Source organism: Mustela nivalis (assembly GCF_964662115.1).
Source record: "Mustela nivalis genome assembly, chromosome: 20".
Lineage (NCBI taxonomy): Eukaryota > Metazoa > Chordata > Mammalia > Carnivora > Mustelidae > Mustela > Mustela nivalis.
The window spans coordinates 35793742-35809097 of record NC_139039.1 but is presented as its reverse complement, the minus strand read 5'-3'; the positions used below and the strand labels follow the sequence as shown (position 1 = coordinate 35809097).

The following is a 15356-nucleotide window of genomic DNA, read 5'->3' as shown; positions in this document are numbered from 1 at the left end:
TGCCACACTGGAAGGGAAGTCCACGGGACGCCCACCAGCCACCCGAGCAGGTCAGCAGGCACAAACGATAGGACGCGGTTCAGCCTTCTCTGACAGGGCTGTCTGCACATCAGAGACTTCAGAACGTCAAGCCTGCGGAATCCAGTGACTCAAGGGTAGTGTCCTCAAACAGCTCGCAGTCTGTCACCCAGTCATCTTTCGTTCTGCCTCAGAGTCTTTTCCACAATGTTTCTGTACAAGTTTGGTTTTTTTTTTCTTCTTTTGTGATCAGATCTCAAAAAGGATTATTCTCCCTTACAAACTCAGGCTGCTCTCCACCAGTTATTGCCTGATTATTAACACGGGGACAGCAAGGGTGTTGGCTAGCCTTCTGGGGGATGCGTGTAAAACCCAGAGCCGGGCTATATTGAACAAATAAAATTAACTCATTTTCATGAGTGATTTCGGATGGGCCTTTGTTTCCCTCTAGAAACTAATTGGATAACTACTTATCCAGTTAGTTAGATAACTAACCAGCAGATAGTTGTCTGCTATCCCAAGGGGAAATACCAAGCCTGACAACTCTTCACCAAATTTTGCCCAGGGTACACGTGTATTTAGGTGGATTTCTCTTCTGGATGTCCTCAGAATGTCTGAAGTGTTTTGCGCATTCCAGAAGTGACCTTCCACAGCATCTGTGGGGCCGGGACTCTAAGCTGGGTACCAGGGCAGTCTTCCCAGGAGGACTTGGCTCCCTGAGTAAAGGCAGCCTTAGCTCCTTGAAAGAGGCTAGCCAGACCTGATTAAGTGACCACCATTCTCAAATGACATTCTAGACAAGGCCTGGTTTCATAACCAGCTTTTCCAATTATATGCTGGTAAGATGCAGAACATATTCCGAAATTATACAAAAATCTATACTGCCATGGGAAGCAAAGGGGCTTAGTAAAAGATTCCAAATTTTGAGGCAATCTTTGAAAATCAGGTATCATTTTAAAAGGTTTTATTTTAGTTTGCAGAAGTAGTATCTCCTGTATTCTTCTGAATTACGGATAGCTTAAGAAGAAAGAGAAGAGTTCATAAGATAGAGCATTAAAGGAATACCAACAAAATTCTAAGTCGACAAGCACATTGAATTTCCCTCATTTAATCCTATAATTTAGGATTATCCTCATTTGATCCTAGCTCTGTTCTGTGGGAGATTGAGTTCATGTCTCCCAAAGCCGTCTGCTGTCAATTACACAGAGGTCTGGGAATCCTGACCAGCTCTATGGCCTGGTCTGAGACCTGTGTAAGCAGCGCCACGAGAAGCCCGTTTATATTCTGTGAAGTGTCAGGAGTTTGGATTACTTGGTACCTCCCTTTTCCATGGGGTTTTGGCCAGTTCCATGTTGAGGTCACAGGCCCTGCCTATAGCTTATTGCAGAGCCATTCGGCAAAACAGAACTATCTGTAGACTTTTAACAGCGAGGGTCAATTTATTACTCATAATTTTCAAATGTGAAAAGTCTAATGTGAGTAATGTTACAGGGAAATTGGGTTGGTTTATGGCAAGCCAAACAAAATAATAAGATGAATACCAAAAGATTAAGCAGAATTTCTTTAAGGGAAGCAATTAAACCTATTTTTAAAAAAGTCAGTAAGCATTATCTTCGATTTACAAAATGCTTAAAAAAAAAAACCCCAAAACAGCATTTACTTATGAAAATGATGTAGGAGGGCCAGACCTGCAGAGGGGGTCCTGCAGGACCAGCCCGGGGGTCCCTGGCTGCGCACAGGATAGAAATCAAACTCAAGCTGGCAGGAGGCGGACGCAGAGCTGTTGAAGGTGTAGAGAGAACGCAGAGCGTCTGGGACAGAGCATCTGGGAGCCTCAGGAGAGAGTCTCGTCTTTGCTCGAGGATTGTGGCCGGTGTACGTGTCCTCTCAGGCATCCGGGAACCTGTTGGGACGAAGACGAGGACCCAGGTGACCGTCGTAAGTCAGTTCTCCCTCTCCCTCGGAGCCAGGCGGCCTTGGTGTGGAGATCGTGCGGTTGGGGTCTGGAACACGCATGTGACGGCTCCTCCCTGTGCTCTCTCCCGGTCCCCCCTTACGTGTTTCCTGTTCTAGAGCCATCGTTCACGCCTTGTCCCTTACAACGAGGTCACACACTGTTTGCATTCGCAGGCAGGTGTAAGGTGGGGGGACCCGGGTAACGGAGCAGGAATGGAAGCAGGAAGAGAGGCAAACAGCAGACTTTAAAAATAGAGTCCTTCAGTATATCTATTTCAAGAAGACCAACCTAATTTTTATGGAGGAAACAAATCTTGAGATACAGTATAATGTTTCTGAGACACAATAAATGTACTGAGAACACTCAGAATATCAGGAGATTTAGTGAGCCCATGTTAGGTCCTGGACATCGATATTTTTATAAAAAAAAAAAAATCATAGACAAGTCTGACATGCATCCCCAGTTGAAAGCCACTGGTCTACAAGATGCTAGATTTAAATTACAGAAGCAGGACACTCACCAAATTAACAATTTAATAACCAAAATTATAACACGGTACTTTGCCTACTAGTAGCATTGTAGGACTAGAACACCCTTAATGGAAGAAGACTCAACACAGCTGTCAGGAAAGCATCTGGCCATTGTTTCCCCTGAAGGTAAAAACATTATGGACAATAAGGTCAATAACCAATATCAAGGATTTTCCTCAGAGCCTGTGATTTGGAAATATTTATACTGATAACATGGTACGATTGAATCCTTGCCTAGACAGGCCGAGTGGCCCTTCCGATTTCATACAGAACTTGGCAATCGTTGACACATTCAACCTAATTATCCTACAGTTCTCTTAAAAGTGAAAAACATATTTTTGTGATTTCCAAGGGGAAATCTTAAGGCTAGTTTTAGGTGTGAGTGATATCCTTCAGGTTTTATTTTTATGTATTTAAGATCCAATTTAGAGAAGGCAAAAATCAGTTACCAGACGACATTCACACAGATCCTTCAGATAGGATCACGTGTGCCTGAGAAACCATACCAGGCAAGTTATTTAATCACAGTAGTAAGACAACATTGAAAAACAAGCACAGAGGGGCGCCTGGGTGGCTCAGTGGGTTAAGCTTCTGCCTTTGGCTCAGGTCATGGCCCCAGGGTCCTGGGATCAAGCCCTGCATGGGGCTCTCTACTTAGCAGGGAGCCTGCTTCCCCCTCCCCCTCTGCCTGCTTCTGTGCCTACTTGTGATGTCTCTCTCTCTCTCTCTCTCACTCTCTGTCAAATAAATAAAAATAAAATCTTTAAAAAAACAAAATAACAACAACAACAACAACAAACAACCAAGCAAGGACTGTAACTTAAGTGACCAAATTTCATTTCTTAATCACAAGCATCATATATTCAACATAAAGGAGAGATCATTATTCTTTTAAGATGCAAGCTTTGCTTTTTAAGCAGATTATACAGAAAGTTAAGACTGATCTTTTTGTTATAGGCAATAATCTCTAACCATGAGGACAGCCCATCAACACCAGGCACAATTGACTAAAATTATAACACATTTTGAGCTTTCCTTCAGACTCAAGTATATAAACTAAAGCAAGTTAAGTGAACTTTCCTAGTCTTGTTCTTCACTATGCCTTTTCTTATCTGTGGCAAACTGAGACTTTGCTTGAGCCTGGAGCTGTGCTCATGGGGTCCCAGCACCTGAATAGTAACAGTGAGATGTCATCTCTGTTAACAGGCAGTGTGTTCTTGCTATCTTTAAGTGTGTCAATAAATACTTTAAAAGTTTTTCAGTTTTAATTTCTATGATGTTAAATATTGATAGCCTTAATCCACAAAAACAGACTCTTTGTGTTGCTTAGTAAGTCCCAATAGTATAAAGGAGTCCTGAGCTCATAAATCCTGAAAACCACTGCTTTAAGAAATACAATTTTTTTTTTTAAAAACAACTCACAATTGTATTCCTCTGTCATTATTACTCTTAGTGTAACCTTAACCATTCATATTAATTGTATTTTTTTAGCCAAAGTTACTAAGTTCCATTTCACAGACAACCGTAAACAATTGCAAAATGTCCATTTTACACAGGTGAGTTAGCAGACTAGCAAGGCTTCCATTACACTGTCCTACCCCGTGTCTCTCTTACACCCTTTTAACCCACTGAGCCACCCAGGCGCCCCTCTTACACCCTTTTAAAGCTGCAAAAAAGAACATGTTCATTGACATGACCCAAAGAGCTTCTGTATGGCACATAAAAATAAACAAAAATATAGAAAAAATCAGAACTTTGCTTAGCAATCATTGTTTCAGTATTCTCTCTTATAAATTACTGAGTTATTCAATATTTTTTTAAAAAAAGATTTTATTCCTTTTAAGGAGAGAGAAAGCAGGTGGAGTTGCAGAGGGAGAGGGAGAGAAGGTCCCAAGCAGACCCTGGGCTGATCCCAGAGCCCCACATGGGGCTCAATCTCAAGACACTGGGATCATGACCTGAGCCGAAACTACGAGGTGGTTGCTTATCTGACTGCATGATCCAAGAACCTTGTATCCAACAATTTTTTAATTAGTATCTGTCCAAGGTTTATGCTAAATATGTTAAATAAATAAATAAGTTAACTAACTAAATAAATAAAATCTTAAAAAATGAAAGTTTATTTGGACAAAATTTGACTTAAATGAAGCACTGACAAACCCAAAGTGGTTAGGGGTGTTCCAAGGCCATGAACTAAGGGAGAGACTTACAGAGAAGATGCAGAATCAAAGCTAGGAACTTATTTGATTGGCTGTAGCTTAAGCGGTTGCCTTCTATGGGAAAGCTTACTTGGCTGCTTGTGATTGGTCGCTCTTCAGTATTGATTTCTTAACCTTAAGGGATTTACAGGCTCTGGTTTTTGTTTGCTTACGTAGGCTGCTAAGGCCTGAGAGCCACCTTAGTCCGATGGCCTCCTTATTTAATTAGTTTAACACTAAAGATCCTGGAAATTATCTTTGCACTGATGTATTACGAAATACAATTAGTACTGATATAAAAAGCTTGTTAGAATAATGATTTGTCACAAGTTTAAATTTTTAAAAAATCTTTATAACAGGAATAATTATTATATATTTATATTTATTATACAGGAATAATGTTATTTTATTTGACCAGTAAACCTGTAAGTCTAGGGAAAATAAACTCAAGTAGAATAAAATGTATGTTTATATTATACTTAACATGGAGAATTCAGATAAGACATAACTGTTTTCATTAAGCCAAAATTACTAAACTAATAGTAATTTCCAAACACATTAACTATGTGAATTTGAGTTCTTAAAACATTTCTGAGTTAGTTATAATTTCAGCCACTGATCAAGAACAGAGACAAATACTAAAACCAGTCCAGATTTCAGGAAGCTATTCTTCTTCCTTGTGGGCATGAATATCTTAATTGATTTTAGCTCCAAAATGGGCAAATAAGCAAGCAGAAGAAAATAAAAAAAAAAAGCTAATAAACCCAGTCCTCTATGGTCTCTTACCAAAAAAGAATAAATCTCTATAATCCATTAATTAATTTATATAGAACACAAAGTAGTCAGACCGTAAAACCAAATTCCTAAGCATTGCTTCCACTAATGGCGAATAATTCATCCATTAATGAAACAAAACAAAACAAATGGAGAGGAAAATTAAAATTAGAGAAACAGAGCCAGCAAAGTTCTGGCTTGCCACTTGGCATTCAGCTCCGGAGCCAATAATAGACCTTCCTGGGCTCAAGCCGCCTGTGGAGTGTTCTCTGGCGATAAAGATTAGCGGCTTCTGTCAGACAGAAGCCGCTAATCTTTAGCAGATGAGTCTGTTGGGCAACTTGGTGGAAAACCTTCATAACTGTTAAAAGATAATTTTTTAAAGATACATCATAACTTTCCCTCTAATGGAAAATGAATATATGTTAAAGATTTTATTTAACTCATTAATTAATGATGAGACTGGGAAGTTGTTTTGTCCTCTGCAAAGGAGAATCCATGGAGGAGACCTGTTCATGGGTCATTAGGAGTGTAGACAAGGCTCTGTCACTGCGGGGAGAGGGAGGTCACTGTCACCACAGGGAGAGGGAAGTCTCTTGAATGTCCGTGGGACAGGGTTTGCATTTCTATAGACAAGAACAATTAGCATTCTTCTCAATTTTCTACAGCTAATTAGATTGTAAAATAGCTCAAAGATGACAAAAGGCATAAACCCCATAGAAGCGGAGAACCCTGAAGGGTGTGTGTGCCGAACAGCACGGAGGTGTCCATTGGAGACACCCAGTATGTCTTCTGTTCCATGTCAAAATATTTCACAATTATCTCCTCCAGCCTTGATTCTACAATCAACTTTTAAAAATATTTACTTTATCATGTATCTATTTCTCCCTCCATTAACCATCTTATTTTGTTACTCATTTGTAAAGAAGTTGCACTTACCAGTCCATGTCATGTAGAAGGAGCTTCCTTGAGTAATCAGGGGAATTCTATTGAACGTATTTTCTAATGTGTAATTTATAAGAACAGTTATGTAAATGTGCTTACTCATAATAACAACATTGCTGCTTCTGTCTCATCGCTGTATTTCAGGCCACGAGTATTTGTCACACCAGTCCGAAGGTGTGGTCTCTATCATGGCCTTTGTTAGTGTGGGACTCCAGGGGGAGCTTGTCTTTTCTTGTAGGTTCTGTGGCTGAACTGGGTCAATGAACCTTAAATCTTCTAGATTTCTTACCCAACATCTACAAGTCAGATTGTTTGTTTTCTCTTCTTTATTTTTTTTCTCTTCATTGAGACTTTTATTTTGGGGTTCGGGTTTCCTTATATACAACCATTTCTTTCCCTCAACCTAGGCGGGATGTCCCCTCTCTGTCAAGCTTCTGGTAGACATAACTATGTGACCTTCCTTCACTCAGACTTAACAGGGGTCATGTTCATGATTTTTCTCTTTTTGAGGGATAGACTGATTCTATTCACAGGTTCATGTATATTTAGAGTGAGACGTGAAGCCACCAAAGGCTGTGAGAATAAGGGTGACGTGATCTGATGTGTGTTTCCACAGCGTGGCTCTGGCTCTGTGTTGAGCAATGATTGAAGTCTCAGGGAGTTTAGCAGGGAGAAGAATTAAGTGGCTTTGACAGTGACTCACGTGAGATGCTTGCATATCACCAGTGGAGTTGATGAGAAGTGGTCAGAGTCTAGATACATCTGCAAGGTTGAGTTGACAGGATGAGCTGATGGATTGGGTGTGGGGTTTGAGAAAATAATGACGAGAATGATGTTGAAAATGCTTTTAACCCATGCAGGAGTGGGCTTGCCACTAAGCCAGTGAGGCTTGGAAGGAGTGGGCTGGGGAGTGAAGATTGTAGTGTAATTGTTTTATTGTGATAAAAAGCATACAATATAGCATTTGCTGTTTTAACAGTTTTTAAGTATATGGTTCAGTGGCAGTGTTCACTTGATGCGGTCATCGTCACCGTCTGTTTCCAGAAAATTTTCTTCACTCCAGAGTAAAACTTGGAACTCATTAAGCAACAGCTCCCCATTTCCCACCCCACCCCTGCCCCCCGGGAGTCTGTTCTGTTTTCTGCCTCTGTGAATTTACCTATTCTAGATATTTCATGTAAGTAGAGTCATACAATATTTGTCTTGTATGTCTGGCTTTTTTTCACACACACACTGTTTCCAGAGTCATACATGTTGTGTATTACAGCCTCCCTACTTTTTATGGCTGAATAATAATATTGTATTGCTCGTAAACACCAGATTAATCATATCCATTCATTTATTGTTGGACACGTAGGCAGTTTCCACCCTTTGGCTCTTGTGAATAATGCTGTGATGAAAATTCTCACACAAGTATTTGAGTCCTTGTTTTCAATCCTTTTTGGTATATACCTTGGAGTAAGTGTTTTGACTATGTGGGTTTTTGGTTTAACTTTTTGAGGAACGACCAAACTGTACTGGCATCATATTTAAAAATCAACATTGATTATTTTTCACGTTTTTGATTATAGCCAGCCTAGCAGGTGTGAAGGGGTGTGTATCTCATGGAGGTTTTGTATTGGATTTCCCTATCTAGTGATGTTGAGCATGTTTTCATGTGCTCATTGTCCATTTGCTTTTCTTCTTTGGAAGGAATGTCTATTCAAATTATTTGCCCATTTTTAAAGATTTATTTATTTATTTGACAGATCACAAGCAGGCAGGGAGGCAGGCAGAGAGAGAGGGAGAGGTACGCTCCCCGCCAAGCAGAGAGCCCGATGCAGGGCTCGATCCCAGGATCTTGAGATCATGACCTGAGCTGAAGGCAGAGGCCTAACCCACTGAGCCACCCAGGCACCCCTGTTTGCCCATTTCTAAAAAAGATTTGTTTACTTATTTATTTTAGAGGGACAGAGAGTGCGAGAGCACAGGCAGGAGGGGTAGAGGGAGAAAAGCCCAAGCAGACTCTGCTGAGTGTGGAGGCTGGTGCGGGGCTCAGTCCCAGGACTCTGAGATCACAACCTGAGTCAGACACTTAACTGACTGAGTCACCCAGGCACCCCTGCCCATTTTAAAAACGAGTTGTTTGTCCTTCTCTTGTTGTTAAGTCGTAGACATTCTTTATGTATTACGGATATTAAATGCTTCTCAGATATATGATTCGCAAATAATTTTCTCCTATTCTGTGGTTATCTTTTTCATTCTCTTGATAGTATTTTTTCATGCATCAAAGTTTTTAACTTTGATGAATTCCAATTTATTTATTTATTTGTTTTCTTTTTGCCTGTGCTTTTGGTGTCCTATTTAAGGAACTATTGCCAAATCCAGGGTCACGAAGATTTTCCCTTTTGTTTTCTTCTGAGAGTTCTGTAGCTTTAGCTCTTAAATTTAGTTCTTTGATCCACTTTGTATTAATTTTTGTATGTGCTATAAAGTAGAGGTCCAATATCATTTTTGTCTGTGGGTATCTAGTTCTGCCAGCACCATTTGTTGAAGACACTATTCTTTACATGTGAATGGTCTTGGCACCCACCCTGCTCAAAAATCAGTTGACCTTAGATGTGAGAGTATTTCTGGGCTCTCAACTCTATATTAATTTCTGTTCTTATGCTGACCTCGTACAGTGTTGATTACTATAGTTTTGTAGTAAGTTCTGAAATTGGGAAGTATCAGACCTCCAGCTTTGTGTTTTTTCTTCCAGATTATTTTGGCTATTTTGGGTTTTCTTGGAATTCCATATAAATTTGGGATGTGGTTTTCCATTTCTACAAAACTCACCATTGGGATTTTGATAGAGATTGCATTAAAGGTACTTTAGATAGTCTTGTCATTTTATGATATTAAATTCTCCAGTGCATGAATGCAGGATGTCTTTACATGTGTTTAGGTCTTTTCAAATTTCTTTCATCATTTTTAAAAAAATTGTCAGCAATTGGTGTTTTGCATCTTTTTTATTAACTTTATTCCCAAGTATTTTATTTTTTTGGACACTAATATAAATGAAATTATTTCTTTATTTCCTTTTCTGATCATTATTCATGTATTGAAATACAATTGATTTTTGCACACCGATTTTTTATCTTGTGACTTTGCTGGATTCATTTATGAGTTCTAACTGTTTTTCTGGGTTCTTTAGAGTTTTCTGCATATAAGATCATCTCATTTATGAGTAGAGATAGCTTTACTTCTTTTTCAGTTTGGGTGTCTTTTATTTTATTCCATTTTTCTTGCCTAATTCCCTGACTGGGGCAGTATCTCAGTTTTGGACGTGTCAAATTCAAGATCCTTATTAGACCTCTAGATGGTTCTCCTTATTGTGTAGTCAGTAGAATATTTGAGTCTGGATGTCAGGAAATAGGTTTATGCTAGAGATATGAAATTGGGAACTGTCAGCACATGGCTGGCCTGTAAATCCACGAGGCTGTGTGAAGGATCACCTGGAGAGACGGGTGCAGGTGAAGAAGGACGAAGCCCTGGGGAGAAAGCCTCGCATTGGAGAAATCAGGAGGTTTCCTTGTCCATTCCCCTTCCCTCCTTGGGTGACTTTCCACAGATGACATTCCACTGGCATCTCTTGGGTGGTTCTACAGAAGAAAGCGGGTGTCGTGGAAGGAGTGCCTGTTGGACTTTATTTGGGGCTCATTACATTCCTGGGCCTGCATAGCTTTCCTTCAAGGATAACATTGAGGATCACGATCAGGTTCCACTGGAATCTCCCTTGGTGATTATAGACTCCTACATAAGGCCTTGTCTTCCGACTCAGCCCACAAAGCTGTGCTGTAGTTGTTTGCTTTGTATCCAAAGCAAATGAGGGCTAACACAAGAGGTCAGTGATCCTCCGAGTTACCACATCTGACACTTCTTCGAGTATCTTTTTTGGGGGGAAATCTTTTTTTTTTTTTTTTTTAAGATTTTATTTATTTATTTGTCAGAGAGAGAGAGAGAGCACAAGCAGGCAGAGTGGCAGGCAGAGGCAGAAGCAGGCTCTCTGCTGAGCAAGGAGCCTGATGTGGGACTCAATCCCAGGACTCTGGGATCATGACCTGAGCAGAAGGCAGTGGCTTAACCAGCTGAGCCACCCAGGCGCCCCTGAATATCTTTTTGATTCATATTATCTCTTCATGCTCCTTCCTCCACTTTCCCCAGATATACCCGTACAGCGCACAGGCTCCTTTGACTCCTCCGTGTGTGTCCACACCAGTCCTTTAAATGCCTTTTGTTCCTTCTTCTCATTTATGTGCGTGGTCCTTCAAGACACACTAAGTGTGCGATGGTTAGCCATGGTCTCACTGCACAGTTGGTTGCATTCAAAGTGTTTCATCTCATTTACAAAAATGTGTGGATAGTGTGAGTCCATTTTATTTTAATTATATATATATGTATATATATATATATGTATATACACACACACACACATCCTACCATGGAAGGAACATTTGGCAGGATATAAGCTAAATTATTGGACAATAATCTTTTCTGGATGGTAGAATTATAGGGGACTTTATATTTCTAATGACGTATTTCCAAAGCATTTAACATATATGTTTTTATGCCATCAGTATGTGTCTATGTAAGTAAAAAAAAGTATTTAAAAATTTACTTTAAAAAAAGGAACTTTACAGTTCCAATTGATAGCAGATGCTAACTCATGAATAAGCAGTCCCATTATCTGAACTTCTGGGTGTGAGAGGTTAAAGCATTTGAGGGACCCAGGCACCAGGACCACGAGCAGTATTGTGTATGTCTGACTGAGGCAGGGCTAGAGTTGTATAGAAACTGGAAAATAGCGCTTTAGCCTGAAAAAAATGCCTTCTTACCCTCTTCTTCCTTGCTGATACCTAAGCAGGATGGCACATTTAGAGGTCCACTAGCTAACTAAGAGAATGGACTTCTGGGGGGAAGTATTTCTACCCCCGCCCCCGCCCCACTCCTCTACCTCATGTTCGGGAATTATTTTGGATTGGTTTGGGGTAGTATCTGAATTTGTATCTCTCAGGCTGTTTTGTTTTGTTTTGTTTTTCCAGGAATATAAAGTTTTTTTACTTTGATATATGCTTAAATGTTTATTTTTTAAGTGATGTAACTTTTTAAAAAATGTATTAAAGTTAATTTCTGTGGGAAAAAATGTTTTTTATACTTCTGACTGTTTTTTGTTCCTTCTCTTTTGAAATCTCTAGCCAACAAGAACATTAGTCATGACAAGCATGCCATCTGAGTAAGTACTCCTTGTTTTGATAACTTTCTACTCAATGTAAAAATTTTAGATTTTTCTTTCATATACTGTGATGCTGCGCGTTTAAGGCAGCCCATAGCTTTGTGCCGTTTTGCTGTTACTCTGTACAGTTGGTGTTGGAGTTAGAAGAACCCTGGAAGTAAAAAAAGGTGGTTAGAAGCCTTTGAGCAGGTTAGCGCTGAAGACTTCGTGAGTTGTTTACGCAGCATTAGGAGGGATTCTGGTGTTTTTCTCTTCCTCGTGTTTGTTTCATATGTCCTGTCTCTGTGTGTCCACCACTTCTGCCCCATGAAAGTCCAGTAAATGGAGCACCACTGGCCGATTCCCTCAAAGTTCTTAAAGGAACACTTTGCTAGGACACTCTTTACAACGCTATTAAAGTCATTATCCGCACATTTTGGGAAAGAGTTAATAGCTTGCTGGCACGCTCTTATCATCTTCCTTAAACATTTAACACAATATATAGCACATCCAACAAAAATACAGCACCATATTCTTTGTAACAGATTTTTGAATTCCTGTCTAAAGGGGAAAACCATGTTTTGTTTTGTTTTTTTATATCAATCATACGTTTTAAGGTTTTAAGGCATTCGTCAAAACATTGGGACACTTCAGTGAAAAATAGCCAGTAAAAAAGTGCATGCTTGTAATACTTGATGTTGTAGGATCCTTTTCCTACCCATGGCATATGAAAGCAAAAGGACCAATAGTTCAAACACCATACATTAGCTATTGTAAAAGGGGCACACTCACGATTTTTGCTGATCTCTTATGAAATATACTGAACATTCTAAATCATCTAATATGGAAGCCAAAATTGAGTGTGGTCGGTGTGATATTTTTAAAATCTATATTTTTGCCCCCAATATAAAGCACATTAGTAAATAGTTATTTTCTCCATCAAAGTTTTGTGAAGATCAAACTTTTCATTTAGGCCATATTCTCTTTTTATCCGCTTCCCACCCCCCCCCCCTTTATACTTCTTATCTGGACTTAACAAAAGACCTAGACGTTCTGATGCCACATTGATTAGCTGTGTCTCGAAGAGACACTTGTGGTTGATTAACACATCTAACAAATAGCAGGCAGCTGCCAGACATAGAATAGGAAAATCATCGATATGTGGAAATGAAGAGTTCTGGTGAGCATATGGTTAGAGCTTTTCACTGCCTTATGCTTTTGTTTTCTTTGCGTTTCCCCTGAATTTAATATTTTCCATCACCCCAATAAGCACTGATTCTCTGGTTGAAGTGGTGATAGGACTGGGGACTTACCCCATCTGTCTTTTTTTTACCATAGGGAATCTCTTAGAATTTAGAATATAATTCAGAACCACCCTTTCATTTCACTTGTAAGGAAATAGGTCTTGAGATTGACTTGCCCGAGATGGTAGAGATAAAACTGGGAAGGACTGTGAAGCCCGTGGGGCATTGTTAGAGGTGGTCATTGCAGGGCAAGAAAAACCTCTTTTTCTTCATAATAATTTTTAGGGAGAAGAAAAATGTATCTCTTAACTCACCATGTAGGTTACAGTGACTTAGAAAGCCCTTCATGTCATTTATATTTCACTGGGGATTTCCAAAATTGCTGGGAGGGAGAGGGAAGTGTAACGTGTCCAAACCCAGGGCTTTAGTAAGGTCATTGTAAAAGGAGGAGAGGAAAAATGGTGAACAATTTGGTGAGGAGGTTAGATGGGAAGGATATATATTTCTTAAACGGTACTTAAGGCACTAATGGAATGGCAGACCAGAAGACAAACAATGACGGGTTTTGCAAAAATAAGGAGCCTCTGCCAAATTAGCCCCAAGGCTTGAGCTGATAATGTAATGAAAAGGGCCTTTTCCCGGCTCTTACTAGAAAAAACTGTACGTGTGAATTCAAATAAATGTTATACTTCCCATAAAATAAGCAAGTAATAAGCTTGGTCCTGACTGCACAGGCTGGTTCAGATCTCTCTGAGAAGTAACAGTGGTGGGAAGAGCCGGGACCATCCCTGATGCTGGCTGTGTTCCCACCCGTGGTGGTGAAGCCACTTAAGCCTGGGGCAGCTTTGTCAGGTTTTTTTTTTTTTAAGATTGTATTTATTTTTTAAAAAATTGTATTTATTTATTTGACAGAGAGAGAGAGATCACAAGTAGGCAGAGCAGCAGGCAGAGAGAAAGGGGAAAGCTGAGCAGAGAGCCCGATGCGGGGCTCCATTCCAGGACCCTGAGATCATGACCTGAGCCGAAAGCAGAGGCTTAACCCACGGAGCCACCCAGGTGGCCCAGCTTTGTCAGTTGTTAAAATAGACAGTTGGAGCTGAGAACTGAAGTTTTTTTTCTTTCCCCATACTTTAAGGCATTGATTATAAATAAATTAAAATGTGAGCTCTGTAGCTGAGATCAACGTCGAATTTTAGCTTTCTATTGAAAAAAAAAATGTTATTCAGTATAACCACCTTGATGTTCATATGTAGGAAACATAGTAATCTGTTGATTTTTTCCCCTCCTATTTGTCAGAAAGCAGAACATTGTCATCCAGGTTGTGAATAAGTTGAAGGGCTTTTCATTTGCCCGGGAAGTGTGTGACACGACCACTCATGTGCTCGCCGGGAATCCTCTGCGTACTCTGAATGTGCTGCTGGGAATCGCACGTGGCTGCTGGATTCTCTCTTATGAATGGGTAAGCCGTTGTGTAAGCAGTTGTTGCAAGTACATATATAAAAACAGAAGCTAGATGTGGTCATCTGAGGCAGTGACACTAGATCACTTGATTTGCACTCGTGTGACTTTGCACACTTTCCTGTGAGCGGTGAATCCTGTTGCTGTTCTCTCCTTGAACTCTTCTCCCTTTGGCCCAGCACCTCCAGCCACTGCTGATCCCTTGGGAATGGGAGTGTGGTGAGGACCGAAAGCAGAAGAGTGGCCTTCTGGATACAGAGCTCAGCCACTGGCAGAAATAAGATTAGAACAGGCTTGGAATGAAAACACAAAATGCGTGTTCTCACAGTCAAATGAACTTTCTTCTGTGTTTGACCAAGAAATAATGTGACCTATGTTAGTGATGGTTTAAAAAGCCAAAAGAATTCAGTGATTGTTTTTACAGATGGATTTACTTAGGATGAAACATGTTCATTTAATCCCATTTGGATATGTTTTATCTTACGCATATCTATCTGTAACATTGCTTGCCCTTATTTCTGCGCATTAAAGGTAGTTTTTTAAAAAAAAAAATCATTGTTTTCACTATTCATAGAAATTAAGATTGTTTGTTACTCTTTCTATTTTTACTTTGATCCTCAACCTATGGTCCCTCCAAAGCATTGCTGTCTGATGAAAGTACTGTCATTTCTTACTTGTGTTACTATACTGAATATTCCACATATCCACCCTCCCCTTCTTCCTCCTCCCCCTAAGAATGTATTATATTAATACTGTGTTAATTTAAGCCAGTAGGATTATAATATGCAAACAAACTACAGATGCATTTTTAAGAATGGTTGTGATCTTTTTCCTGTGTCATGACTTAACCCCGCAGCTCTCTGGTATGAGATGTTTGTGCTTAAAGTCATGAAGTGGAAAAGTTTTAAATTCCCCCCCCAAAAGTACTATTTGCATTGGTAGCAACTGGGGACTACCTTACCTAATTGTATATTTGTACTGATTCCCATTTATTTGTAA

General features: G+C 39.8%; 1 protein-coding gene across 1 annotated transcript in view; it reads left to right on the top strand.

Moving 5' to 3' along the window:
* Window positions 1-15356, top strand: part of MCPH1 (microcephalin 1) — a gene marked incomplete at its 5' end in the record, with an annotated part of 247131 nt that overhangs the window by 78929 nt on the left and 152846 nt on the right. The window contains 2 exons of the mRNA XM_082715851.1: window positions 11639-11676; window positions 14196-14358. Coding sequence (XP_082571977.1) covers window positions 11639-11676; window positions 14196-14358 — 201 coding nt within the window. The remainder of the gene's footprint in view (window positions 1-11638; window positions 11677-14195; window positions 14359-15356) is intronic.